At 48.2% G+C, this 27431-nt stretch overlaps 1 protein-coding gene across 3 annotated transcripts in view; it reads left to right on the forward strand.

The window, feature by feature from the left end:
* The window catches only part of lama5 (laminin, alpha 5), an 82766-nt gene that overhangs the window by 19085 nt on the left and 36250 nt on the right, over positions 1 to 27431 (forward strand). For all 3 annotated transcript variants that reach the window (XR_005609527.1, XM_039604087.1, XM_031749990.2), the window contains exons 3-16: positions 6862 to 6979; positions 7896 to 8014; positions 8296 to 8466; positions 9804 to 9901; positions 14509 to 14624; positions 16550 to 16668; positions 16749 to 16839; positions 16944 to 17078; positions 18112 to 18171; positions 18416 to 18556; positions 18859 to 18996; positions 19253 to 19387; positions 20527 to 20661; positions 20767 to 20904. Coding sequence is in view for 2 of the 3 variants with exons in the window: in XM_039604087.1 (XP_039460021.1) it covers positions 6862 to 6979; positions 7896 to 8014; positions 8296 to 8466; positions 9804 to 9901; positions 14509 to 14624; positions 16550 to 16668; positions 16749 to 16839; positions 16944 to 17078; positions 18112 to 18171; positions 18416 to 18556; positions 18859 to 18996; positions 19253 to 19387; positions 20527 to 20661; positions 20767 to 20904 (1714 nt within the window). In the remaining variant the exon portion in view is untranslated. The remainder of the gene's footprint in view (positions 1 to 6861; positions 6980 to 7895; positions 8015 to 8295; positions 8467 to 9803; positions 9902 to 14508; positions 14625 to 16549; positions 16669 to 16748; positions 16840 to 16943; positions 17079 to 18111; positions 18172 to 18415; positions 18557 to 18858; positions 18997 to 19252; positions 19388 to 20526; positions 20662 to 20766; positions 20905 to 27431) is intronic.

Below are 27431 nucleotides of genomic sequence, written 5' to 3' on the forward strand. Positions count from 1 at the left end.
GCTCCACCTGAGTCCAAAGAAGTGTAATGTTGTGTTTGTGCGTCTCTGTGTCAGGGCCGCATGATGGCACTTTATGAAAAACGACCTGAGGTTATTTGAACCTGACTCCTTCACAGTGTCCGACTCTGAGAATGGTAGTTTTAATCAGTAATGCACTATCCACAACCCTGCGGAGCATCACAGCTGTCACCCGACAGGAACGCAGCGTGGCCTTTAAACCTGTGACTGTTCCACGGGGCACCAACCCCGGCCACAGAGGCGCCTCGCTTCACACAGCCAAACCTGAAACTGTCACAAAATGTTCTCAGTGAAATCCGAGAGGACTGGGGAGACTTTTCCAGGCTGGGAATTCTGACTTGGAATTCCAGCAGAGAATTAGACAGAGATTCCTGAAACACACCCCCTGAGGGGAGAGACAGAGATATTCCTCTGCACGGCTCGACCTGAGCTGTTAGTGCATTAACTTACTTTAAATTCATAACTCAGACCTGATTACATCCATCTGTTCTCCTCCACTTATCCTTGTCAGGGTCGGGAGACAGACAACCATTCATACTACTGTGGGAGCAGAACACACCAGCCTGATGGTGGAATCAAACTCAGGACCTTCTTGCTGCGAGGCATCAGTGCTAACCTGTTTCTGCTGTGTGCTGATTTTGTTCCTGGGTTTATCTGTTCCCATGGAGACGGTGCTGTAGGAATGTCCTTGAAGGCGCTGAATAGTTTTGATAAATCCATGTTGCAGTTTCTGAGATGCACTGTGAGGAATGAAACACACACACATTCTCGTTTTGATATCTTAGAGAGGACATCTAATTGTCATAACGCCTGACCCTTACCCTAAACCTTACCATAACTTAACTGTAACCCTGACACAGTCTTCAAACTCATGAGGATGGGCTGTTTGTCCTCATGAGTGACTGTTGGTCCCCACAAGTATAGTAACGTTCCAATTTTTGGTCCCCACAAAGATGCCTAAACAGGTACACACACACACACTCTCACACACACACACACACACACACACTAGGGCTGGGCGATATGACCCAAAATTCATATCTCGATATTTTTTTAAAGCCATAAAGTAAGAACAAAAAGAGAGTTCTTAGTCAAAGCTGTGTCCCAGATGTCACACAGGCACTTTTATTAACATACAGCATAGATGTACATGAAAACAACTACTCAAAAATAAATTATGAGCATTTATTAAATAATGATGCTCTATAAATAAAAGAAAACTATGTTGTTTTGTGCATAACAAAGAGCTCACAATTGTGCAGTCAAAATGTAAACTAACAGACACTGAGCATAATAACAAAGACAGATTTCACAGCTGCTCTGTTCCCAATTTCTACCGCGTGACTGACAGCCTGGAGTTTGAAATCCGCTTCGTAACCATGTCTCTGAACAGGTGCCATTTATGGTCCTTATACACACACAATACGGTAATATTACGCTGAAGCACAGTACGTATCACTCCGCGAGGCTCCTCGGTAGCCGTAATGCTCCGACAATCCATCAAGCGGTGCAGCTCCGTAGCTTAGCAAAGTCGAACTAAAACATTTTTTGACGTATTGCTGAGCGCTGTGTATCACATAAAATCGGCTCGCGGTCATCAAGCACAACCAGAATTCATACAAAAGACGCGCAGTCAACTTTTGAGAAAATGAAAGGATTTTAGGCTGTGCAGCCCCTCTGGGCTTCATGGCGTTAGCATGGTTAGCTCGTTTGCGTGGTTAGCTCGTTAACACGTTGAGGCCGTCCAGCCCCACGCACGGGGTGATGCGCGGTAACTCATTAACGGAGATTTGCCGTGTCCATCTTGTCGCTGCCTGCAGGTGACGCGATGGGGGAGGAGGGGGAGTTGTGTTCACTGAAGGAGAGGCGAGGTCGAGTAACGTTGCGTAAAGACAAAAGTGGACGAAAGAGAGGCAAACTTGCGGCTCCGCAACTATAATTATAACATAACACAGACTATATCGATATAAAGGATATTGTCACATCTTATATCTCGTATAAAAATATATCGATATTTTTAAAAAACTCGATATATCGCCCAGCCCTAACACACACACACACACACTCACACACACACACTCACACACACACACACACACCCTCACACACATACTCACACACACACCCTCACACACATACACTCACACACACACCCTCACACACACACACACACACACACACACACACACACACACACACACACACAGCAGCTGGCGTGTCTCCTGGACTGATAAACTGTACGAGGAGTGAATCTGTGGTTCTTGTTGTTAGCAGCTGCTCTTTGCTTTGGCCCTGCAGTCCGTCTGCAGACTCAGATTACACAGATTAGAACACAGATTAGCCACAGGGCTGTCCTGCTGTCGTTGACCCCTGACAGCTTCTCAAACACACAGTGTCTGACCCCTGAGATGGGACTCAGGGAGCACATCTGTGCAGACAGATGCAGCTGCTGCTCGTGTCTTTATAAGACGGCCATTATTCCCTCTGACCGCCCTCTCTCCTCCTCGTCCTCTCCCGACGCCACAATAATCCATCCTCAGTGTGGAGGAACGGCTCACACACATACAGCAGGACATCTGCATGTGTGTGTGTGTGACTGTGAGTGGATGAATGGACGGGAGACTTGGAGTACATTTACCTGAGTTGTGTACTTTAAGTATTCCAGTATATAAATGTTATGTACTCAGAAGCTTCACTTTGTTCATATTTCACAGCTTTTAAATTTTCCTGCATTCTCACAAACTGACCAGGTCACATGATCTCTGTGGTGCAGGTGAATATAACCTGTGTGGCTTCAGTGCATCAGGTGACCTTCTTACTGCTCTCTTATTGGTGTTTGCTGAAACGTCTCCTCCCCCTCACGCTGTGCCTTTGTTGTATGTCTCCATGCTTATCGCCATAGTTACCTGTGGAACCAGGAATGTGGAGCCACCAAGGAATGTGTACAATTATTAAACCAGTGAGGGGCCAGACACACACACACACACACACAAAGACACACACACACACACAAACACATGCAGACACATACACAAAGACACACACACAAAGACACACACACACACAAAGACACACACACGTTATCGACCATCGTTAGTTAGAAGTGCTGTTGGAACCATGCGGGCTGTGACCGTGAGCAGTGCTCAGACAGCGTCCTTGGCTCTGTCCTAAAGCTCGTGCTGAATCCCAGGAAGTGAGTTTGAATGACCTGCAGATGATCCTGCGGCTCCTGTTTGACCACAAACAAAGACTTAGTCTGATGCTTCCTAAGCACCGAGGTTCAGTCTGATGCTTCCTAAGCACCAAGGTTCTGATGTTTCCTAAGCACCGAGGTTCAGTCTGATGTTTCCTAAGCACCGAGGTTCTGATGTTTCCTAGGGCACCGAGGTTCAGTCTGATGCTTCCTAAGCACCGAGGTTCAGTCTGATTGTTTCCTAAGCACCGAGGTTCAGTCTGATGCTTCCTAAGCACCGAGGTTGTGATGTTTCCTAAGCACCGAGGTTCAGTCTGATGCTTCCTAAGCACCGAGGTTCTGATGTTTCCTAAGCACCGAGGTTCAGTCTGATGCTTCCTAAGCACCGAGGTTCTGATGTTTCCTAAGCACCGAGGTTCAGTCTGATCGTTTCCTAAGCACCGAGGTTCAGTCTGATGCTTCCTAAGCACCGAGGTTCTGATGTTTCCTAAGCACCGAGGTTCAGTCTGATGTTTCCTAAGCACCGAGGTTCTGATGTTTCCTAGGGCACCGAGGTTCAGTCTGATTTTTCGTAAGCACCGAGGTTCAGTCTGATGCTTCCTAAGCACCGAGGTTCTGATGTTTCCTAAGCACCGAGGTTCAGTCTGATGTTTCCTAAGCACCGAGGTTCTGATGTTTCCTAGGGCACCGAGGTTCAGTCTGATGTTTCCTAAGCACCGAGGTTCTGATGTTTCCTAGGGCACCGAGGTTCAGTCTGATTTTTCGTAAGCACCGAGGTTCAGTCTGATGTTTCGTAAGCACTGAGGTTCAGTCTTTTGGCTGATCTATAGGCTTGTCGTCAGGATTTCGTACCCGCTTGTGTAGCTGCTGCTGACCACACTGCTGCAGCTCAGTCAGGTCACTCATGCACAGTGTTTTAAATCTGTGTCACTTTGGTTTAAATAAAGTTTCAAGAAGTTCAAAGGAGGACCGCAGAACCATCAGAGCTGTTAAACCTGAGGCCTGTGAGAAGATGTCATGTCATGTTTCGGTAAAAGCCCCAGGCCTCCTCCTCCTCAGGCCTGCTGTCGGCACAGATCGCGGCGGCGTCCTGTGAGGTCACATTATGAAGCCGGGTCTCTAAGTGCTCTTTTAGTGCCGTGTGCGGTCTGTGAGAAACAAAGTGTTCTGTAAAAGCCTTTAAAGGTGCTGCACGTGCTGACAGATGAAAGCTGCTCCCACATTTAAAGCTCCACAAAGTGTCTTTTTTTGCCTGATAACGTTTCTGATTGATCGGGGAGGCCGTCACTGATCCATAACTCCTGAGGACGTGCGATGGAAAAAGGGTCAGTGAGACTTTTGTTCAGAGATTTTCAGACGAGCTCCCACAGAGAGCCGGAGACGGACGGGGGCGGAAACCAAACCGCGGCACCTCTGTGCCTGTCCCATGTCAGCATGTTCACGGTGAAAGCTGCTCTGCGAGGTGCGTTCACATGATGATAAAAAAATCTCCAGAATCAACTTCCTGTTTTATTCAATCACACCTGAAAGCTCAAACCAATAAAAAGGAGTTTACTGAGCACGAGACTCATTCTCTTGTTTCTTCTATCCAATCAGAACTCTAGTTACACCCAGGGGAAGAGAAAATAAGGGGGGGGGGGGCTGTTTATGTGGAGCTCTTAAATTTAGCAGGTTAAAGGTCAGAAATGTCTTTTACAACAACAGTTTGCTCGACTGCACCAGAAGAGGAATCATACAAAGCTGCTCTGAGAATAGAAATATGGAGTTTTACTGCTGAGAATCAGCAGTTCACAAGTTTAAGGCTTTGTTTAAAAAGAGGACAAACTGTTGGACAGATGCAGACAGATGGACGGCCTTCCTGTTCCCGGTCTCCCGTCATCGTCAGCCTCTCTGCGTTCCTGCTGTCATCACCTCTGACAGCACTCGCCTTTAAAAGGAGGAAGTGGACATGACGGGCCCGAGCTCCGACGACAGCTGATCAAAGACTGGGAGAGACGAAGAGCAGAGATCTTCAGCACCTCTCAACTCTCAGGCTGCACGTGCTCAGAATGACCGATCGTCATCATTTACCGATGTATTCATTATTATGTTTAATTACTAATTTCCCAAGGTCGTGAATCATGAGCAGGAACCACTCAGAGCCATGCCTCTCATCATCTGAGGTAAACTCCACCTGTGAGGCAGCTTTGTGTGTTTCCTGAGGGCTGAGACGACAAACGGACTCAAGCTGTGGATGTTAAAGTTTACATCTTTGATCTGAAGCTTTAAAATGTAACAAATAAATTTTTGAGTTTTTCCGCATTAATCAGACTCTGATTATTTCTCTGCTCTCGTGAATGATGAGCGCTTATTTTTAGGTATCGTGGGACTGATGAAGGCTTTGGCATCATTCAGGCGTGAGCCAGGAACGTGTGAAGCTTTGAACCAATCAGCAGTGAGCTGTGAGCGCGGCCTCACACGGGACGTCGTCAGAGCTCGTGTTATCGCGTTTCTTTGTCACTTTAGTTTGTTCTGCTGCAGCTGGGGAGTGATGTCAAGGTCGGACACACAACGGTTTGTCATCACCTTCCAATCAGCTTCGGGAATGAACGGGGGATGATAGGTGACGACAAAAGACGTGCGCAGGAGCATGTTAGGAGCTCCGGCTCAGCTCTGTGACGGTAGCTTGCGCCTCCTCACAGAGGTCAGCTGTTCGGCTCAGAGCGAGCCAGCGTCTCTTCTCCCCGAACAGCTCTCTAACGTTCATGTCCATCCAGCCCAGAATCATACATGTGCACTTCATATTTATACCATCCATCCATCCATCCATCCATTCGCTTCCGCTTATCCTTTTCAGGGTCGCGGGGCATATTTATACCTGATACTTTATTTATCTTTCATCTTTTTGTTGTATTGTGACTTTATTTTGGTAGGGTCTGTGTACGTCCTGCATCCTCGCCCACAGTGAGAGTTGATTTGCTGTTTCATCCTCTCCAAATGTTGACCTCAAACACAAACTCTAAAAGCTGCAGTTCACACACACACACAGACACACACACAGAGACAGCAGTGAGTCCTGTGCAGTGAAGCCTGCGCTCCAGCTGAGGGTCAGAGCGAAGGATTGCGATTGGATGTTGCTGTGATGCTGTCACAGCCTGTGGATGCAGCTAACACGGTGGCATCAAAGACAGGATGGTGATGTAGTCACCTGCTATTGGTTACTGATCCACCCTCGCTGCAGTAGCTCGTTACTGGCCCAGTGACGTGTGACAGAAGTGCAACCATAAAAACTGTTTCAAAATAAAAGCTGAAAGGTGTGTTTTATTTTGTTGTGTCCTTATTGTGAAAAGTGATTTAGTGGTTAATAAAACTGATGATGATTCATGAATGATGGCACACTGCTGCCCTGGTATAAACTGGCTGTCTTTGCTTGGTGTCGGGTCGAGACCAGAGTTTGTAACATCACACAGCACTGACGCTGACACAGAGTCCAGGAAGCAGTGAACGGCGCCGTCTTTTCCCTCCTTTTAGTCTTGTCGTTTGTTTTTTACCTTTTGTGTTTTTTCTTGTTTTTCCTGCTTTAAAGTGAGTCCTCCTTTTTCTCCATCGACGATCCAAACCAGGTCATAGTGCTTTTCATCAGCGTTTCTTCTTCTTCTGTGTCTCTGCAGCTCTTCCACGTGGCATACGTGCTGATCAAATTCGCCAACTCTCCGCGGCCTGACCTCTGGGTTCTGGAGAGATCCGTGGACTTCGGGCAGACCTACCAGCCATGGCAGTACTTCGCCTGTGAGTAACAGCACACGCTTGCACGCATGTTCACCTGTACGACCCCGACAGTCGAGGGCCAAACTCTGTCAGATTCCACCGTCCTGGCCTCCTCTGGGTTACCTTAACTCTTCCTCTAAGCTCAGTTAAATGGCAGCCCAGGGGGAGGGGCATTACATCACATGCCTGCCAGCTGATTGGCTGTGGCAGTCGTCAGTTCAGGTGAGCTGGAGGGGAATTCCAGGACTGTTGCCAGCAGGTCGCAGCGTGATGTTTAACTAGCAGATGTGTGCCTCGTTCAGACTCACACCAGGTGTCTGAGGTGGCGGCAGATAAATGAAAAGGTGACAGCTTAATGCAGGTATTCATGTCATAAATGTGGAATGTGGTTAGTTTGACTTTTAATTTGAAAGAATGCTGCAAAATAATCTCTGCAGCTCTGTCTTCTCTCTTCTACCAGCGTCGGTACCGGTGCTGGTTTAGTAACTGGTACTGGTGCTAAGATCAGCCTATAGTTCAGAAGCTCTGAGAAGCAGACATTACATAGGATTACTCGCAGTATTTTGGGGTATTTCCATGTCAAAATTTAGCGCTGTATCCACCAATCACTGGTGAATTTCTTTCTTGCTCGTCCCACATCTGATGACATCACTGCATCCTGCTATGGGCCCAGCCACAGTGTGATGCTGTGCTTTTTTGAGCTTTTTGAGGACGAGCACCTGCAGTTTCTGTTGATAGTGTGTGGAAACAGCTAAACTGTGCTCACTAACAGGAGGTCATGACTCCAGCTGTGGAGTGTTTAAGAACAGCTGCTTAGAGATGCTCTAATTATCAAAGTGAGGTGGATCCATAGGACGCCGCGAGAGGCGTTCAGACGTCTCACACTTTTCTGTTTTCTCGTGTGTGTGTGTGTGTGTGTGTGTGTGTGTGTGTGTAGCCTCCAAGAGAGACTGCATCGAGCGTTTTGGACAGAGCACCATTGAGAGGATCAGCCACGATGATGACATCGTCTGCACCACTGAGTATTCACGCATCGTGCCGCTGGAGAACGGAGAGGTGAGACAATCACGTGATCGGATTACAACGACTATGTAATGACATCAGTTTAAAGACAGCTGGGAGAAAGATGAGTGAGGAAGACGTAGGAATCAATCAGCCAAAGGAACGAGCGAGTGGTCCAAATGGATAAATAATGTTCAGAAAGTGAGGAAAAAGCAGAAAATGACTAAAGGTTGAAATTCTGAGCTGTTAGCTAACATCAGATCAGTGAATTGGTCAGGTGACCCGAGGAACGATCAGCTGCCAGGTGTTTGCAGGTGTCCTGTCTTTGTCCTCAGATCGTCGTGTCTTTGGTGAACGGCCGTCCTGGGGCGATGAACTTCTCGTATTCGCCAGTGCTGAGGGAGTTCACCAAGGCCACAAACATCAGGCTCCGCTTCCTGAGAACCAACACGCTGCTGGGTCACCTGATGGGCAAGGCGCTCCGCGACCCCACCGTCACCCGCAGGGTAAGGCACCGCAGCAAACCAATCATCAGTCAGCACGCAGTGACGTCATAGTTCCCTGATTTGCTGCTGTTGGGTGTTTACTGCTACATATGCGTTTTCTAGACTTACATATCGTGTTTGTTAGCGATATTTCCTGATCACGATTACACTCAGCGTGTTTCAGAGGCTGGATAAACATCACATCAACAACATTGGATGGATGGATGATGGATGGATGGGTGAATGGTTGGATGGATGATGGATGGATGGTTGAATGGATGGATGGATGGATGGATGGATGGATGGATGGATGGATGGTTAGATGGATGGTTAGATGAATGGATGGATGGATGGATGAATAGTTGGATGGATGATGGATGGGTGAATGGTTGATGGATGGATGGATGGATGGATAGATGAATGGATGGATGGATGGATGGATGGATGGATGAATAGTTGGATGGATGATGGATGGGTGAATGGTTGATGGATGGGTGAATGGTTGGATGGATGGATGGTTGGATGGATGGATGGGTGAATGGTTGATGGATGGATGGATGAATCGTTGGATGGATGGATGGATGGTTGGATGGATGGGTGAATGGATAGATGTATGGATGAATGGCTAGATGGATGGATGGTTGAATGGATGATGGATGGTTGGATGGATGGGTGACTGGATGAATGGATGGATGGATGAATGGTTGGATGGATGGATGGATGGATGAATGGTTGGATGAATGGATGGATGGATGAATGGTTGGATGGATAGATGGATGGATGAATGGTTGGATGGATAGATAGATGGATGGATGGATGGATGAATGGTTGGATGGATGGATGGATGGATGAATGGTTGGATGGATGGATGGTTGGATGGATGGATGGATGGATGGATGAATGGTTGGATGGTTGGATGGATGGATGGTTAGATGGATGGTTGGATGGATGGATGGATGAATGGTTAGATGGATGGATGGATGGTTGGATGGATGGATGGTTAGATGGATGGATGGATGAATGGTTGGATGGATGGATGGTTGGATGGATGGATGGATGAATGGTTGGATGGATAGATGGTTGGATGGATGAATGGTTGGATGGTTGGATGGATGGTTGGATGGATGGATGAATGGTTAGATGGTTGTAATACGCCTTCACAACAAGAGACGTGGTCATCATCTGGACGTTTCTGAAAGCGATGCAGAGAACTCGGTGTCAAATTGTGATGAAGAGTCAGTGTGTGAGCTGTCCCAGCAAGAGTGTTGTTCTTCTTTGAAGTGACTGTAGGCAGTAGAAGAACCCTGAAGCTGCCAGCAGCGTTTCTGACTCAGCTCCTGCTGTGATCTGTGTTCTAGTATTACTATAGCATCAAAGACATCAGTATCGGAGGACGCTGTGTGTGCAACGGGCACGCTGAGGCCTGCAACGCCAAAGACCCCAGCAACCCCTACAAGTAAGATTTAACTCTCTCTCACACTCACACACACTCACACTCACACACACACACAAACACTCCCACACACACACACTCGTTTACTGTGTTTGTCTCTTGGAGTCCTTGACTGAAGATGAGAGGATATCTCAGTAAACATGGCGGCCTTAAAAGGGATTCATGTTTTTAAATCTGTCTGTCTGCGCCCACACACACACATACACTCACTCACAGACAGACACACACACACACACAGACAGACACACACACACCTCTTTCCCCGGAGCTGTGATCTGAAAGGCGTCAGGTACTCCTGTCTGAGGGTTGGCTGTGTGCCACGCTCACATATATGTGCATACCTGCGATGCAAATAAATGCAAGCTGTGTTTGAGCATGTGCTGGCAAATGAGGGTACAGCTGGCATTCAGAGGAGCTCAGCATGGCCTCACAGAACCTGCAGCTGCTCAGTAAACTCCGTCACCACTTACGTCCAATCACACCAAAGCTCGCCTGGATGTCAGACACAGGTGGGCTACAGCTAGCAGGATAAGCACTCTGGAGTTGTCCAAACCACAAACTAGGTAACTTTTTCAAAGAGGCCACACCCCCAGATATGACAACTTTAATCCAGTTTAAACAGGTGAGTTATGGAAACATTTTCCCCTGTACAGGTGTTGTGAAGATGGAAGTGATCCACAGAGACCAAACAGTTTGTGTGAACATGTTTAACATGTCTATGGGACTGACTCACTGCTGCCTCTGCTGGACGGCAGAGGAACTGCAGGTCTAGAGTGGACACGAAGAAGATCTGCTGGGAGAGTGAGGAGGTTTTTCTGACTGTGATGTTGTAGTTTGATGTGAGAGAAACAGCTGAGAGCAAGAGGCAAGGATTTTATGATTATAATCTACAGAATGGAAACACTGCTTTTAACACACACGGACATAGGTGTGTGTGTGTGTGTGTGTGTGTGTGTGTGTGTGTGTGTGTGTGTGTGTGTGTGTGTGTGTGTTGTTAGGACTTAAGCCACTGTTGAGCTGTCATCATTACAGAAACATGAATACCCGTCTGTTTCCTCTGTCTGCATGCACAGACGTGCAGTCCTGCTGTTTGTTTTACATTTCTTTCCTGTCTGCAGTGCAAATTATCACCCATGCATTATCTCACTCTCTCACACACACACACACAGACACACACACACACACTCGTACAGAGTCTTTGGGGGAGCGTGGAGACAGCTTGGTGCGGAGCTGCTTTTAAACATGATTCATTTGGGATTTGAGGGGGGGGGGTGATGCACAGCAGAGGCACCCGCAGCTGCTGGGACGCTTTCCGCCGTCACACCGACATCCTGGAGATATTTAAGCTGCGCGTTAATTGATAGTTGATAAAGACATCCAGGTGGCTCCATTTCCAGTTGTTAACCCTGAGGTCAGAAAATCTCCGGGGCTGTAAATCAGTGACAGAGCTCAAGCTTTCCCTCATATTTCTGTTTCGTGGTTTCAACAGGCAGCAGTTTGTTTCATTTACCGTTTGCGTTGTCCAAAGCTGGAAGTTCAAATCTGCACATCTCAGAGGCGCGAAGCTGCAAACCTCCTGCTGCAGAACATGAAGAGAATAAAGTGAATAAAGACAGTGAGTGTGAAAGAGAGGACGTGTGGTTGATGGTTCTGGTCCAGTCACAGCTCTCCAGCTCTCTGTGCCAAACTGAATGAAGAGATGTGATGATGTTCCTTAGTTTAGCGCACATGTCGCTCCCAGCAGGAAGTAGTGTGCGTCGGTCTGCATGGTGTAGCGGGCAGGTGCCGGCTCACAGACTCGGGGCTGTGGGTTTGTGTTCAGCTGATCCTGCGGTTTGTATGAAATGGTCTTTAGCATGCAGCAGTCCTGAGCTCACCGGGTCTGTCATCAGTCAGAGAAGCGTGGAGGGTTCTCGCAGTAACAGGCGTGCCTGCAGGCAGAGCTGCCGCCTCTGTCGGCCTATTAGACACGACGCGTTAGCCCGTCAGGAGCTCTGAGAGGTTTCCTGCTGCTCTGAGTGGCGGTTCAGCTGGAAGCAAAAACAAGGGGAGAGGTTTTGGCGTCCACGTGTGCAGATGTACGTCCCAAAAACACCAATGCATGAATCCAGCTCCTGTCTCTCAGTGATGCTCACCTCTGCTCTGCACACAGCTCCCCTGAACTTCAGCTGTGATGGAAAAGGAAGGGTGGAGGAGAGCGGCAGGGCACTCCACGATGCGCTCAGCCTGAAGCGTTCATGTGCTCAGAACAATGTACGGAAACTCCTGCACAGCATCAGTGCGCACCAGCGAGTCCCAGGATAAAGTGGTGCAGCTGGAGATGAGCAGACGGGGTCACCATCAAATGAAGGCTAAATAAAAATAATAGAAATTGCAGCATGTCTCTATTGTTGCAGAGCCCTTCCTGTGTTTTATGACCTTTAACCTGCTGCTGATGAGCTCAGCTGTGCAGCGTCTGCTCACCTGAAGCCTTCAAACGCACCTGCCGGACGTCCCGACAGAGTCCAGGCTGACGCCGCTCTGCATTCCTGCGCTCTGACGCAAAGCAGGCGATGAGGTCAGGAGGGATTTATTCGAATTCCTTTATCGCTCTGACACCTGCCTGCACGCCGCAGCCGAACACACGACCTGCGCTGGTTACTGGACGTGTTAGCCGACCCTCATTCATCTCCTTATTGGAATGTTTTAAACATTTTGATAAGAACATAAACCACACGCCTGCTCCGTGCCTCTGTTTAACATACCAGAATACTCGTCATACCCACGGTTTGTCACAGCTGAACGCTGCTTCCAAAGCACGCTCGCTTTTTACTTTGGAGAGTTTTAAACAGATTGAAAGTCAGAGATCAGGTGACCTCGCTGACGGGTTAGACACACATCATTCTGATCGTGAGTGTGTGCTCACACAGGTGCTTTGTTTGTTACTCTCTCATTAATTCAATGAAACAGCTGGAATCAGCAGTGCTCAGCAGGCCAATCACAGCAGAGTCTGCGTGGACGCGGCGTGGACTCCTGAGGATGAGCATGTCAGGGTTTCAGAGCGCTCGTGGTTCTGACGGATTATCACTGAATATGTGCCGCTACCACCCACACACACACACACACACACACACACACACACACACACCCCAGCTGTGAATGAAGAATCCAGATGTGGCCCCTGAGCTGTGATCCTGAACTGAAGGTGAAACCAAACATGTCAAACTCAGAGCAGCTGTAAAGCGCACGCAGCGCCGAGCGCGCCTCTGACACGTCGGGGTTACACACAGGAAATATCATCTGTGTGATGTCACATATTTATGTGTGACCAGCAGATTTTACCTGTCACACCAAGCTCTGCTGACTTTCTGCTGCAGCTCTGCATTATTCACACATCTGGTGTAAGAAGAGCGTGCTGGGTGTCGCCTCCACAGAGATCCAGTGCACGCAGCGTTGGTTTAGCTCGCTGTGATGAGCGCAGCGTGAGGTCTGCAGAAGCGATACACTGGACTCGGCTCACAGGGCAAATAGCCTGAGGGCGCCAGGAAACATTTGGCGTGTGCACACACACTCAGATATTACACAGCCATCGCACACGCTGACACACAGGACTGAGGGTGCGTTCAAGTCCAGTGCATTCCTGCCGTAAACACAACTGACGGGCCGATCTCTGGCTGCGCTTTATCACTCACACTTTACGTGATCGCACAGCTGCTGGAGCCCAGACAGGAAGTACCAAACCGGTGGAAACGCTCCATTTAATGTCGATGCAGCTGACCTGCAGAGGTCGAGGGGGCTGGAGAAGGTGATGGAGGGCCGGAGAGGTGGAGACAGTGAGGGTTAAAGAGCAGCTGACGGTTACATGGTTGTAAATCTGTGACCTTTACTCAGGTACTTTACTGAAGTACATCTTTAATGTACTTTAATGAAGGATGGATGCAAATATCATATTTAAAGTGTTTGTTATGAAGCTTCAGCTTCTTCTTATTCTGCTACTATGATGCTGGATTAATGTAGATACAGCAGCACGCACTGACAACATTGCAGTGTAATCAGTCACACATGAGTACTTTAAGTTCTGTGAGGATGTTTGGAGGCTGACACTTGAGTGGGATTCAGATTTTTGCTAGAGGAAAGAGAACGTCTGTCTGAGAACGCCAAAGAGGAGCCTCGAAATCCTGCTGCCCGTTCAGGTTCTGTAGCAGGTTCTCTCAATCTGATGGAGTCGGGTCACAGAGTCCCTCCTGTGGGAGATCAGAGCCTCTGCTTCGTGTGAGAGCTGCCGTGAAGCTGTGAGGATCCTCTGAGGTTGAAAGGAGGACGTGATGTTGGAGTGTCTTCTTCTCTGGTTTCGAGTGTGTGTGTGTGCGCGCGCGCGCGCGTGTCCGTGCGTGTGTGTGTGCGTGCATGCGTGTGTGTGTGTGCGCGCGCGCGTGTGTGTGTGCGCGCGCGCGTGTGTCCGTGCGTGTGTGTGCGTGCGTGCGCGCGTGTGTGTGTGTGTGTGTGCGTGCGTGCGTGCGTGTGCGTGCGCGTGTGTGTGTGTGTGTGCGCGTGTGTGTGTGTGCGTGCGCGTGTGTGTGTGTGTCTCTGTGCGTGTGTGTGCATTAACCCTTTCACTCTGTTGTTTACAGGTTGCAGTGCGACTGTCAGCATCACACCTGCGGCGTGTCTTGTGACCAGTGTTGCCCCGGATACCACCAGTTACCATGGAAACCGGCCACAACCTACAGTGCCAACGAATGTGAACGTGAGTGCGTGCACACACACACAGACACACACACGGGGTTGTGACCCCTGCAGAGGAATGTGCTTCCTGCGTGGGGTCAGCTGACCTCGCGGGTCGTGTGCATGAACGTCAGTATGACAGCCTGCTTTTCTAACTAAGAACATCCTCGCTGGGCTTTTCACCTGCCGCTCGTCCGCTGTGACGGGCAGCACCGCCCATGTGCTCTGCCCGCCTTTGCTGATTTGATGAAAGCCCAGTCGGGATCACCGCATGTTGTAAGAGCTTCCTTTACATGCGTGTGTTCCTTTTCTTTCCCTTCTGGCTCAGAGGGAACGTTTTCTGCCCGGAGTTGTAGGGTCCAAGTTTGTGTTCCAGAGGCTGGTGGGAGTCACAGAGGGAGGTACTGGTCTGTGTGTGGGCTTCAGGTAAACCTCAGTGTTGAGGTTTCCATCCACAAACAGCAAACTGTGTGTCTCCATCTACTGAGCTGATGTGAGCAGTGAAGGATCTGTACCAGCTGCTACGTGCTGTCCCTTTGAAAGAGCCAGGAGCCTTAGTTTCCACCTCCTCCAGATTGGCTCCAGTTGATGACACCGGGGGGCCCACGCCACACTCATGTTTGTGTCTGTGGAAAGCCTCGTTGTACAGAGCCTCATCTGTAGAGCTCAGGTGTGTTTTTGAGTGGCTAAAGGTTAAATGACTACATTGTGTTGCGCTCAGCGTCTGATCCTGTTCAGAGCTCTGCTTATGTGTACACGAGAGCGGCGTCTGTTATCAGAGCTGCAGTTATATTTAACAAAGACCAACGAGGGTATCAGCGAGGTCACCGAAGGTCGCTGAGGGTCGGCCCGGAGCCGCCGTCAGAGGGGGAGAGGCGTCTGTGTGTAAAAGCGGAAACAGCTGTTTCTGTTCCAGGTGTGAGGCTCCGCCTCCTGAGCACACTCACAAGTATACAGACTGTTCTTAATAACTTACCTGTCTTGTTATTTCCTAAATGCTCTCTCCTGCTCTGGTGTGAGAAGAAACCCCCACTTGTGCGTGTAACATGTGACACACACGTGTAAGCTTTGTCCCAGATAACGGAGAGCACAGCAGAGGCCCAGACAGACTCTCAGGGAGCGCTTATCTGCCTCTCAGCGCCCAGGCGGTGCCGGCTGAATAAACCAGCGCTCCTCATCTTGCAGCCCGATAACGGCGGCAGGTTTCTCCGAGCCGGGAGCGTCAGAGTCTGTCTCCACAGAAATCGCTCGGTGCAGCGATAACACCTGCGCTCTGCGGGCATTTCTAATCTGTCTGAAACGCCTGTCCCGCCCTTTTCCCAGGATCAGCATGCAGTTTACACAACATTCCAAAGCTGGAACGTTTTTCTGGGATTACTGTGGATAACTGTGTGTGCGTTTCCACACAGATAAACGCTGCTGCCTTCGTCTCACGTTTGGGAATAACACCTTCAGCGTTAACATCACACCTGGAAGCTACCTGAGCTCATGGTGCAGATGTGGCAGCAGCTGGAGGAGCAGCCTGACTGTAATCAGACATGAAACAGTGTGTGTGTGTGTGTGTTAATCACAGCTTCTCTCCTTTCACCATGTTTGACTTTGTGTTCAGACAAACGTGTGATCATGTGACCCTCGGCAGCCTGTAATCTGCTAAACGGCGCCCGTCACAGGAAACAGGAAGAGCTGAGCGGACGAGTACAGAGTTTACCTTAATGATTGAGTGTGTGCTGTGGGGGTTTCCCCCAGGGGTGTGTGTGTGTGTGTGTGTGTTGGATTATAGGAATGAGAGGTGCTGATTGGCCGATAATGTCGTGGCGGAAGGAGCCAGCTGTCTCGAGTGTGAATCATGATCTAAATGAAGCGCAGGTGTATCCTGGTCACACCTGCGAGTGTTTCTTCTTCAGGTGTGACTTCCTGGTCTTCACCTGTCTGTGTTCTCACCTGCAGCCTGCAACTGCCACCGTCACTCTTTCGACTGTTACTACGACCCCGAGGTGGACGAGAGGAGAGCCAGCCTCGACATCCACGGGCACTACAGAGGGGGCGGAGTCTGCCTCAACTGTCAGGTACCTGACACACCTGAACTGTGTGTGTGAGTGTGTGTGACCTGTGATGACTGACTGTAATGGGAACTTTTCCCTCTCAGCATCACACCACTGGAGTCAACTGTGAGCGCTGCGTCCCCACCTATTACAGGTCACCTGACCACCCCATCCACTCGCCGCTGGCCTGCTCGCGTGAGTCACACACACACACACACACACACACACACACACACACACACACACACACAGGTCATCTTCTTCTGTCCCATCCTCCTAATCTCTCGTCCCCCCCACAGCCTGTGACTGTGATGTGGAGTTTACAGACGGTACCTGTGAGGATCTGACCGGGCGATGTTTCTGCAAACCGAACTACACCGGGGAGAACTGTGACTCGTGCGCCGCCAGCTTCACCGGCTTCCCCGAGTGTTACCGTGAGTTTAACAAACACCTCAAAGCTCGCGGGTCACTTCCTGGAGGGTTTCCTGCAGCTTCAGCCTCAAACAAATGCACTCACTAGGTGGGCGCCCTGTGGGTGGCGCTGTGCTGCAGATAGCTGCTCACAGCTCGGCACACACAGGAACTTTGTTTGACTGACACAAACCAGAACAAAAGGCGAGGAACAAAGATGGACAGCAGCAGGCAGAGGACCATGAGGCACAGGAGGGGCGGGTACAGGTGTGGGCGGGGCTCTAATACAGGAAGTTAAACTAGAAGAACACATATGGACAAACTAACCTTCAAAGTAAAACAGGAAGTAACAAAGACCAACACAGCCATGAAGACTGAGGGACACAGGGGGACAAAAGCTCCGAGGAGCTCGTCTCCAAAAACAAGAAACCCGCGGCAGGTCAATCACAGAGCGTCTGGATCCATACGAGGATCGCTGGAGACACCTCACCTGCCCCAAATAAACCAGACACTTAAGTTTAATTTTTGGGGGCAAAGCAGTGACGTGTAAGATTATAAATATTTATATTTATTATCTGTTCAATTTAGTTTTATTTATACAGCACCAAATCACAACAACAGTCGCCTCAGGGTGCTTTATACTGTAAGGTAGACCTACAATAATACATACAGAGAAAACCCAACAATCATATGACCCCCTATGAGCAAGCACTTTGGTGACAGTGGGAAGGAAAAACTCCCTTTTAACAAAACTCCCTCTAACATTGGAACCGCAGCGATCATAAATACAGTACAGCCGAACAGCTCAGAGGGTTCAAAGTTCACTAAAGGAGCCCAAAGAAGTTTGATCTCAGTTTTTTATGACTAAATTTAAAAAAGGCTGATCACAACGAAATAACTCACATCCACAAATCACATCAGAACACATTTAATCCTACTTAAGTAGTTCTTAAAGTCGAACACCCTGAAAACCAGAGCAGGGCTCACAGCTGTGATGGTGTGAGCAGCACGCCGCTGTGGTTACACAACCTGACCTCTGCTGTCTCTGTCCTACAGCCAGCCCCACGCACCCCACCACCATCAACGGGGAGGCCAGACCAGCAGGAGAGATCATCAGTGAGTGTGCAGCACACACACACACACACACACGTCTGTGCTGCTAAATATGAGTGATGGTGTTTAGTCCACAGACGGTTTCACTGATAAACACAAATCTGTTAGCTGACCTTGACTTGCTCCAGAGCGTGGATGTTCCCACACTCTCCTCCAGCCACTCGCTCACGTTTGCAGGAGGAGCCCGAGGTGAGTTTAATGAGAGGAACCTCTAAACGAGGCTGCGTTCGCTGTGTTCTGTGTGCAGACTGCGAGTGCAGCGCGGCAGGAACCGTGGAGAACTCGTGCAGGGCCGACCCTCGGACCGGGACCTGCATCTGCAAACCGGGTTTCACCGGAGACCACTGTGATGCCTGCGCGCCGGGCTTCTACGGACTCAACTGTGAGGGTGAGACGTGCACAATTAAGCCTAACACGTCAGGAACATCCCCAGCTTCAGCACATCAGCACAAAACACACACGAGCTGCAAAAAGCAGCATTATCATCTCCACCCATCTCCAACTGAGCTGACATCACAAACTCCACCCATCTCCAACATGTGTCAGTCACACCTGTGATCTGATGACTCACAGCCGTCCAATCACAGAGCCGAGGGGACGACGTCCTGCTTGTTTCAGTAATCCACAAACACACACTGTCTCACACTTATTTATGGCTGTGTGTGTGTGTGTGTGTGTGTGTGTGTGCAGCCTGTCAGTGTGCAGGGCCTGGCTGCCTGGACGGGTCATGTGACGAAGTCACCGGTCACGGTGTGTGTCGCAGCGGGTTCCTGGGTCCTCAGTGCGATCAGTGTGCTCCGGGCTACTTCAACTACCCGCTGTGCCAGCGTAAGTCCCGCCCATCGGACCCGGGTCTCAGTTACACTCTGAGATCTTCTCACGACCTCCAGCACGCGTGTAGCTCAGAGGTTAGCCCGTGTCGTTCAGCTGGAGCTCACACGTGAGCGTAGTGACAGTTTGTGTGTAATAATCCTGCGAGCCCACGCTGCAGTCACAGTCTGCTCACCACAGCGAGCTCGTCAGGCCTTACATGCATTCAGCAGCCGTAGCTCACCGTCTCATTGTGTGTCTGCTGTGTTTGCAGTGTGTGGATGCAGCTCGCTCGGCTCTCTCCCCGAAGGCTGCGACGCCGCCGGGCGCTGTCTGTGCAGACCGGAGTTTCAGGGTGCTCGATGTGAGCAGTGCAGATCTGGATTCCACTCCTACCCCGACTGTAGAGGTGAGAGAACCTGACACACATGGAAACACTGACCGCACCCTTCTTACGAGGTGTTACACCGCCTCGTTAAATTTCACTGGAGTTCAACAGTTTAAGTGAAAAAAGGCTCAGAATCGGCCCGTCTAATGAAGAAGGACACCTCTGGGTCAGGGTTGTAGTTTAATTCTGGACCAAGTGGAAAGGTGAGACCGAGAGGAGCCAAACATCACACCAGCTGCATGTTTTTAATGAAACGCCCCCACATTTACTCAGCAGCGGCACGCGTCTGCCACGAGCTGCACAGCATCATCATACTTTACAAATGCTGACTGATGAAACGTCTGTGAAGCTTCTCGATCATCCAGCTCATTGTAGTCTAAGGAGCTGAAGACGTTTCATCCGAGAAGCTTCTTCAGTTCTAAGAACAACTGGTGGTCCCAGATTTAAGACCTATGGGAGTGTCCCAAAGAGGGACATGGACCCCGTATTGATCCTCTATATCAGGGGTGGGGAACTCCAGGCCTCGAGGGCCGGGGTCCTGCAGGTTTTAGATGTGTCCTTAATCCATCACAGCTGATTCAAATGGCTAAATGACCTCTTCAACATGTCCTGAAGTTCTCCAGAGGCCTGGAGTTGGACACCCCTGATCTACATAATCACACGAGCCAAGGTGTGAAAACAGGTGTAGGTCACAATCAGCAGAAGTTTCAGGTGAACCCTCTGTGAAACCTAGCCCCACCCTATCATGTGACTCACTGAGGTCAGATGGCCCAGGGTGTGTGTGGGCGTTAAGGCGTCTGGATTATAGATGGTCGGGTGTGGTAAGCCCCGCCCTCTGTTCAAAAATGGCCGTTCACAGTGGACATAGATGCTTCTTCCACTCCTCTTTCAAACCATCTGTCTTCTCTGTCCAACATGTGAACCTTGGCATCCTCAAAGAGTGACCTTTGACCTTTAGATGCAGCTGTACAGCTGAGTGTGGTCCCGTGGAGGTGGCTCTTCTATGTTGTGGCTGTTTGCTGTCTCCAGGTCTGAGCTCTGCACAGCTGCACTGTGTGGTTGAGTTTGTGTCTTTCTGTTTCACTGAGTTGGAGATCACGTTTGAGAGGTGAACAGACTCTGCTCCTTACCTCACTGATGTTCATCTCTGCTTCTCCCAGAGTGCACCTGTGATCCTCGCACCTCTCTGGACTCCAGCTGCACCGCGTCAGGTCACTGCCACTGCCGGCCCAATTACAGCGGAGCGTCATGTGACCAATGTGCTCCTGGTTACTACGGTTACCCCAGCTGCACACGTAAGACAAAGACGTGGTTTTGTGTTTCAAAGGTAAAGCTACATGAAACAGACGAATAACATGTCTGTGTGTGTGTGTGTGTGTGTGTGTGTGTGTGTGTTCCAGCCTGCCAGTGCTCTCCTGAAGGTTCACGTTACTCCAGCTGTGACCAGCTGACGGGACAGTGTGTGTGTCTGCCCAGCGTGGTGGGACTTCGGTGTGACAGCTGTGCACACGGTGCCTACGGCTTCCCCAACTGCCAAGGTAAACACACACACACACACAGAATTTTCCATCGGTTAGTCTGCGGTTGAGCCTGCAACTGAAGGGTTCCTACCGACACCGCATACTCCCAAAGCACCCCACACAGACTGGCAGGACAAACTCCCACGCACCCTCAAATATCCTCGAAAGAGTAAAGAGCTGGTCCGGTGTTCCACAACCAGAAGCTGCATTGTTCCTCCTGAATCCGAGGTTTGAGTGACGGACAGGCTCTCCGTGACTTTACCAGGGAGGCTGAGGAGTGTGATCCCCCTGTAGCTGGTGCACACACCCTCCGGTCCACCCTCCCAAAGATGGGAACAACACCCCAGTTGAGGCACCGCCCCTGATTTCCACGCACCATTGTAGAGGCGTGTCAGCCAGGACAGCCTCACCCCCAGGGGGCGCTGCAGCTGTTTGCCTGCCTCAGTGACCACGCCCCCAGTGATGGACAAGTCGTCACCTTTGTCCTCAGACTCTGCCTCCTCTACAGAGGTGGGATTAAGGAGGTCCTCGAAGTATTCCTTTCCCCACCCAACCATGTCCTGAGCTTTGAGACAGACCCAGGCTGTATCCCAATTCAGGGTCTGCAGCCTTAAAGTACGCAGCCTCAACGGTCCTCAAGGGCCGCGTACTCAAAGACCGCTAAGGCCGGAAGTGCGAGGCTTGTGAAATGGGACGGTCTAGCCTCCGTTGCGCTGCCCAGGTTGCCTAGCAACCATGATAGCTGGAAACGTGTGGTTGACAGAAATGAAGGAGAACATATTTTGTTCGTGTGTTTGTTTCTACATGAGCTTTGTGTGATTTGATAAGTATCTGAGGCTGAGACCACAGGACTGTAAAACATGATTGTTGGGCTTCATATCTGTACTGAACAGTCATTTAAGATTAGCTAGTAAATAACAATTAGTTAATGTTGTTCATGAGACTAAAGTCAGTGTAAATATGATATGGCCAATATTATAGTTCTTATATTAATCATTATTAGTTATTACAGCAGTGAGTTTGAACTCTCAAATCAGATCACTTCTATTGTCACATCACATGTGCAGGTACAGCACATGTTAGTGAACTCTGTGTCAAATACTGAGCTTCAGTAAAGATTCAAGTTGCAGTTATTTATATGTCCTATCACCTTAAATCTTCACTCAAAGACACTCAAGTATCTTTGACAGTGTATATACAGATGTATTATATATATGAGACAAATATCGTTCGTTTAATATGTTGGCATTACTAAATTTGGCTCAATGCTTACATACATGTGTAAAAAGCAAATGTACGAGCTGTGATAACTGTGTCTGATAGAATGAAGATCAGACTGATATATGAAATATTCCTTTATTGGGTGAGAAAATCAGAGCATGTCATAACTGCTTTAAGTCATACAGAATAGATATCAGAGCCTTAAACAGGCTGACTTCTGCTAAATGGGTCAAACTGGGCAGAAAGTCTACAAACACATAACATCCTTATAGAATATGATGTAACACTATAGATCAACTTAGCTCAGAATATATAAAGCATATAAACAATTACAGCAATATGATGCAACAAACACAGCAGTGCTACTAATCCAAAATACTCAAAGCTTCATAGAACTGAAACAAACATTTATTTTTAGCTCCATTCTGCTGCTGATACATACTTTAGGTTTCTGAATATTAAACTTGTTGCTGCCTTTCATAGTGTGTAACTTGAAGGCCCTGAGTACTTTCTCCCACACTGAAAACACTGGGATGATAACATTATTTGAACATTACCTAATAAGACTGATTCAGGACAGACAATTAGTTATGTTAAACTTTCCTAGCAGTCCTTCACAAACAGGGAACAGTCTGTCTATTCTCTCCATCTGTCAGCTGCTGCTGGCTCTTCCTCCTCCTCTTCCTCACACACTGCTGAGTTTGTCCTGGTGGATCATCAGGGTGCAAAGCCTCACAGATGATGTGCAGCAGTGGGTCCCTCAGTCTGTCCTCACTCTGGACACTTGCAGTCGTCACACATGGAAATCAAATGTGTGATAAGCTGCAGGATTCAAACACAAGTGTAACTTATAAATACATGTTCATACTTTTATTCCACAATCAGAGAGAAAGAAACAGAGAGAGAGTGCAGGACAGACAGACAGGTGACAGTCTCAGGTGTACACACTGCTACAAAACAGCACAAGAGAAGGAGGATTTAGTGTTTGTGTTATTACGAGTGCTAAACAAGAAGAGTTCCCAGATGGTCCAGTGGACACATGTGTGACTCCTGTGATTAAAGCATCTTTCTTTCAGCTTAACGAGTGAACCGTCAGCTCGTTCAAACACACGTTAAAGTCCGTTTGGCTCGACACCACCGAAAGCGTGCTGCTGCAGTCTGTTGGGGGGGGGGGCATCAGAAACAAGGATGCAAGGAGAGGAGACAAACTAGTGAGGAATGCTGGCTCTATAATTGGAGCTGACACACTCACACACACACAGACTCTGTGTTAAGCTCGTCTATATTATATTTGCTGATCTATCATACAGCTTAAACTTATTCCTGGTTATATTCTGATCAGTGCTGAGCAGTTAAACATAATTAACAATCAATAAAATCATATATGAATTATGATTCTGTGATTAACAATGAATACACTTAATATCACTTCTCATTTTCAAAATCATGTCGTTTAGCTTTGAAATGTCTGCATTTGTGAATAAAACATTTTCTTAGTAACAACATTTGTTAAGATCCAACCAAGCAAAATATGATTTTTGCCATTTTCAAGTGGTCTTAAACCTTTAATCAGGACTGTATCTTATATCACTTCCATTTAATCTGAAAAAGCTGCATCAGTGTTTTGCTGGGATGTGTCTGCTCCTCTGGCTTTCCTGTTAGCAGTGAGTGCAACTATGTCACAGAGGTTTTAGTGCAGCATAAACTCCAGCAGATATTTTTGTCACTCTGGAGCACATTTTAGGAAAATAACAAGAAGTAAATGGAGGAAACCGACAGAAGCAGACAGGATAAGACGAGCGTCATATCTGAGACAATAACCAGGGCCGGGCCGTTTCTGACACCTGCATCATTTTTATTGTGCAAAAACACGGCAGCAGAGGACGATTTGATTTTGTCTTGGGAATAAATCACTACTGGAAATCACAGGACTCAGATCAACACACGTCTGCTCTCCAGAACCAGGACAACGTGCTGAGATCACGGTGGGCGACAAATGTTCATCAGCAGAACGATGAGACAGAAACACAGAAGAGCCGTTTGGAAAGGCAGGAGGTACAGTGCTAACAGGCTGCAAGAAATATAAATACAGACTCACGTCTGTCTCTATCAGTACTTATCATACAAAAGATACGACACACGTGTACAAAGAAGTGTCCAGGTTCATCCTGACCATCAACCTTTCTGACTGAAGGGCATTTCTGCCAGCAGGACTTCAGATATAAGCAGTGACGTGAGATATAAGACAATAACACTATCAGTCATAGTCTGGCATTCCCAGAGCACAAAGCTCAGCAGGACATAAACAGTGTGGAGTCATCAACATCATCAACAGAAGGCAGAAGAGCTTTGAATGTCCTTCAAGAAGTCTGGAGAAGTGTTCCTGCAGGTCCTCACAGAGACGCCAGAGAGCTGCTCAGAGAGTTCAGAGTGAGCTGAAGGATGAAGGTCAGACCATAATATTCCTCCAAAAGTGCCTTCATGGACCTGCAGCCGAGAAACCGATGCAAAGAGTTTATGCAGGTGAGAGAAGTTCACCTGAGGGCTCTTTCAGCGTGCATGCCGAGCGCTGAGAGACGGAGGTTGTGCTGCAGGCAGACGTTTTGACGGCGACTCAGACTTCTCTTCTAGACGTCGTCAAATATTTGTCTACGAGATGACGACAAGACAGGTACCGTCCTCCCGAGTGGCCGAAAACACAAAACACACAAGTGAACACAGCAGCACACAAATCCATACGTCTGTGGACACGTCAGTGCCTGCAGACACTTTAGAAACGGCTGTGCTTCACTCCAACACTTTAACACTAAAGAACACTGAGGAAATGAACAAACTGACAGTTAACAATATGGAAAAATAAAAGGATCTCTCTGCTGCTGAAAAGTGTGAAATAGCTAAATGCCTTGGACACGTAGTGAAAACCTGAGATATTTCATGAAAACTTAATCGTGATCACCGTAACGTTAGGAGATCTGTGGCTGAGTCAGAGCACACACGGGTTCGTGCAGATAAAGGCTCAACGAGGAAGGTTTCTGCAGGACAAATACATCCGATTAAGAGAGCAGCTGCTAAAAGGCCATTGCAAAGCAGCAAACACATATTTGAAGCTGCTGGTGCCTCTGGAGCCCCACCAACATCAAGGTGTAGGATATTTTGGACAATCTATAATCTTCTAACACAAAAACATACAGTGTTCACTGAAGTAAACACACAGAGCAGTAGCAGATTTTTTTAAAATGTGTTTTATTTATTTTCATTTGCTGCTAACTGCCTTGTTTTCATTTGTAGTTTTTGTAGTAGGAAGAACTACAAAATCTACAAATAAAAAAAGTGCAGTTAACAAATGTAGTGCTCTCCACTATGTGAACCCCTCAGCTGAATTTTTAGGTTTTTCAGTTCAAGCCAATGAAATGAAATCCAAAAATTCAACCCCAACAATCAAATGATCCCCTATGAGCAAGCACTCTGGCAACGGTGGAGAGGAAAAACTCCCTTTTAACAGGAAGAAACCTCTGGCAGAACCAGGCTCAGGGAGGGGCGGTCTTCTGCCATGACTGGTTGGGAGGTGAGGGGCAAAATAAAATCAAACATAAAGGAGAGCACAGCGTATTTATGACAGGTCGGTGGACTGTGGCTCGAGTTCAAAAGATGCTCGAATCCCGCCTGAGGTGGTATGGACACGTGATTCGAAGCGATGAGAACTCAGCAAAAACGGCTAAGAGGATCGACCCAGACGGACGGCGGCCTTGAGGCAGACCGAAAAAACGGTGGATGGACAAAATCAAGGAAGACATTAAGACCGTCAGCGCGTCACCTGAGGACGCCTTGGACAGAACCAAACGGAGAAACCTTTGCTGAGGAGCACCAGCGGGAACAACGCCAGGATGAAGGTGGACTGTGGCTGGAAAACATCATTACTGTTTTTAAAGGGTAACCACATCCACAATTACAATTGTGGATGTGGACCACAATCCACAATTGTCGATTGGACGTGTGCATGCAAGCACACGCAAGTGATCCCCGCTCTGTGGGGTCATGATAATAATCACGACCCCACAGACGTCATGATAATAATCACGACCCCACAGAGCGGGACATTCGCTTCAGCCGAAAATCTTAGAGGCGACCCAGAAAGCTGCAGGAAGAGCAATGACACATCCGGCAACAGTTAAACCTACTTTAAGTAGGTTTGGACACCACGAACCAACGGATTCTCTTTCTGTTGTCTGTTGTACATGTACCGCTGGGCGCTGAAGATTTTCCACAGTTTGTCTGAGTTCTGCGATCTCTACCCTCAGTCGTGCGTTTACTTCATTGAGTTCTATGTTTACTAGATTGAGGTGCATGATCAGTGTACTAAATCGTTCATTTTCTTCCCTGATTTGTAGGTTTTCATGCCTGAGTTCAAATACCGTACGCCACAGTGCCTGTGACATTTCTTTAAAGGTTTAAAGCTCAAAAGTGTCAAAAAAGTTAAATCTCTGAATGATTTAAATGCAAAGGTTAGCTTTGTCTAAACTGTTAAAGGTGCTCCTCTATTTAAGGACTCGGTGGGTGTGGCAGAGAATGTGATGTCGACCGTGACGTCACAATGATCGTTTGAGAAGATCAAAGTATCAAAGGAGCGCTGTGGATCATTCTGCGCATGCTCAGATCAATGAACGGGAGAATTATTTGTAAATACTTTGCTATCTAACAAAGGTGCTTTTAGCAACAGCTGGTGGTGATTCATCGTTATCAACCCTTAAACTCGTGAACTGGCTCTCTAGCTTTTCGATTGCTACTGTTGTCTATCACATATGTATTATTTGGAACCCAGCTTACCTGTAAAAACAGACAAACAGCAGGTAACAGGAACTACTCGGTGCGCCAGCTCGGCACCACTAGGCTGTGTCCCAATTCAGGGTCTGCACGCTTGAAGTACGCCCACTACGCGTACTACGTACGGTGCGTACTATAAGTACGAGAAGTGCGGAAGTGAGAGGCTTGTGAAATGGGACGGTCTAGCCTTCGTCGTGCTGTTCAGATTGCCTAGCAACCATGATACTAACCGCGAGAAACGTTTCATACAGCTTTGTGTGACAGAAATGAAGGAGAAAAATGTTTTGTTGGTCATTCATTTTTGTCATGACATCACTTTGATTAGTTGAGTATCTGAGGCTGAGACCACAGGACTGTAAAACATGATAGTTGGGCTTCATTTCTGTACTGAACAGTCATTTCAAGATTAGTTAGTAAATAACAATTAGCTAATGTTGTTCATGAGACTAAAGTCATCTCACTTTGGCAGTGTTGGGTAAGTTACTTTAAATTAGTAACTTAGT

Source organism: Oreochromis aureus, linkage group 20, assembly GCF_013358895.1.
Source record: "Oreochromis aureus strain Israel breed Guangdong linkage group 20, ZZ_aureus, whole genome shotgun sequence".
Classification (NCBI taxonomy): domain Eukaryota; kingdom Metazoa; phylum Chordata; class Actinopteri; order Cichliformes; family Cichlidae; genus Oreochromis; species Oreochromis aureus.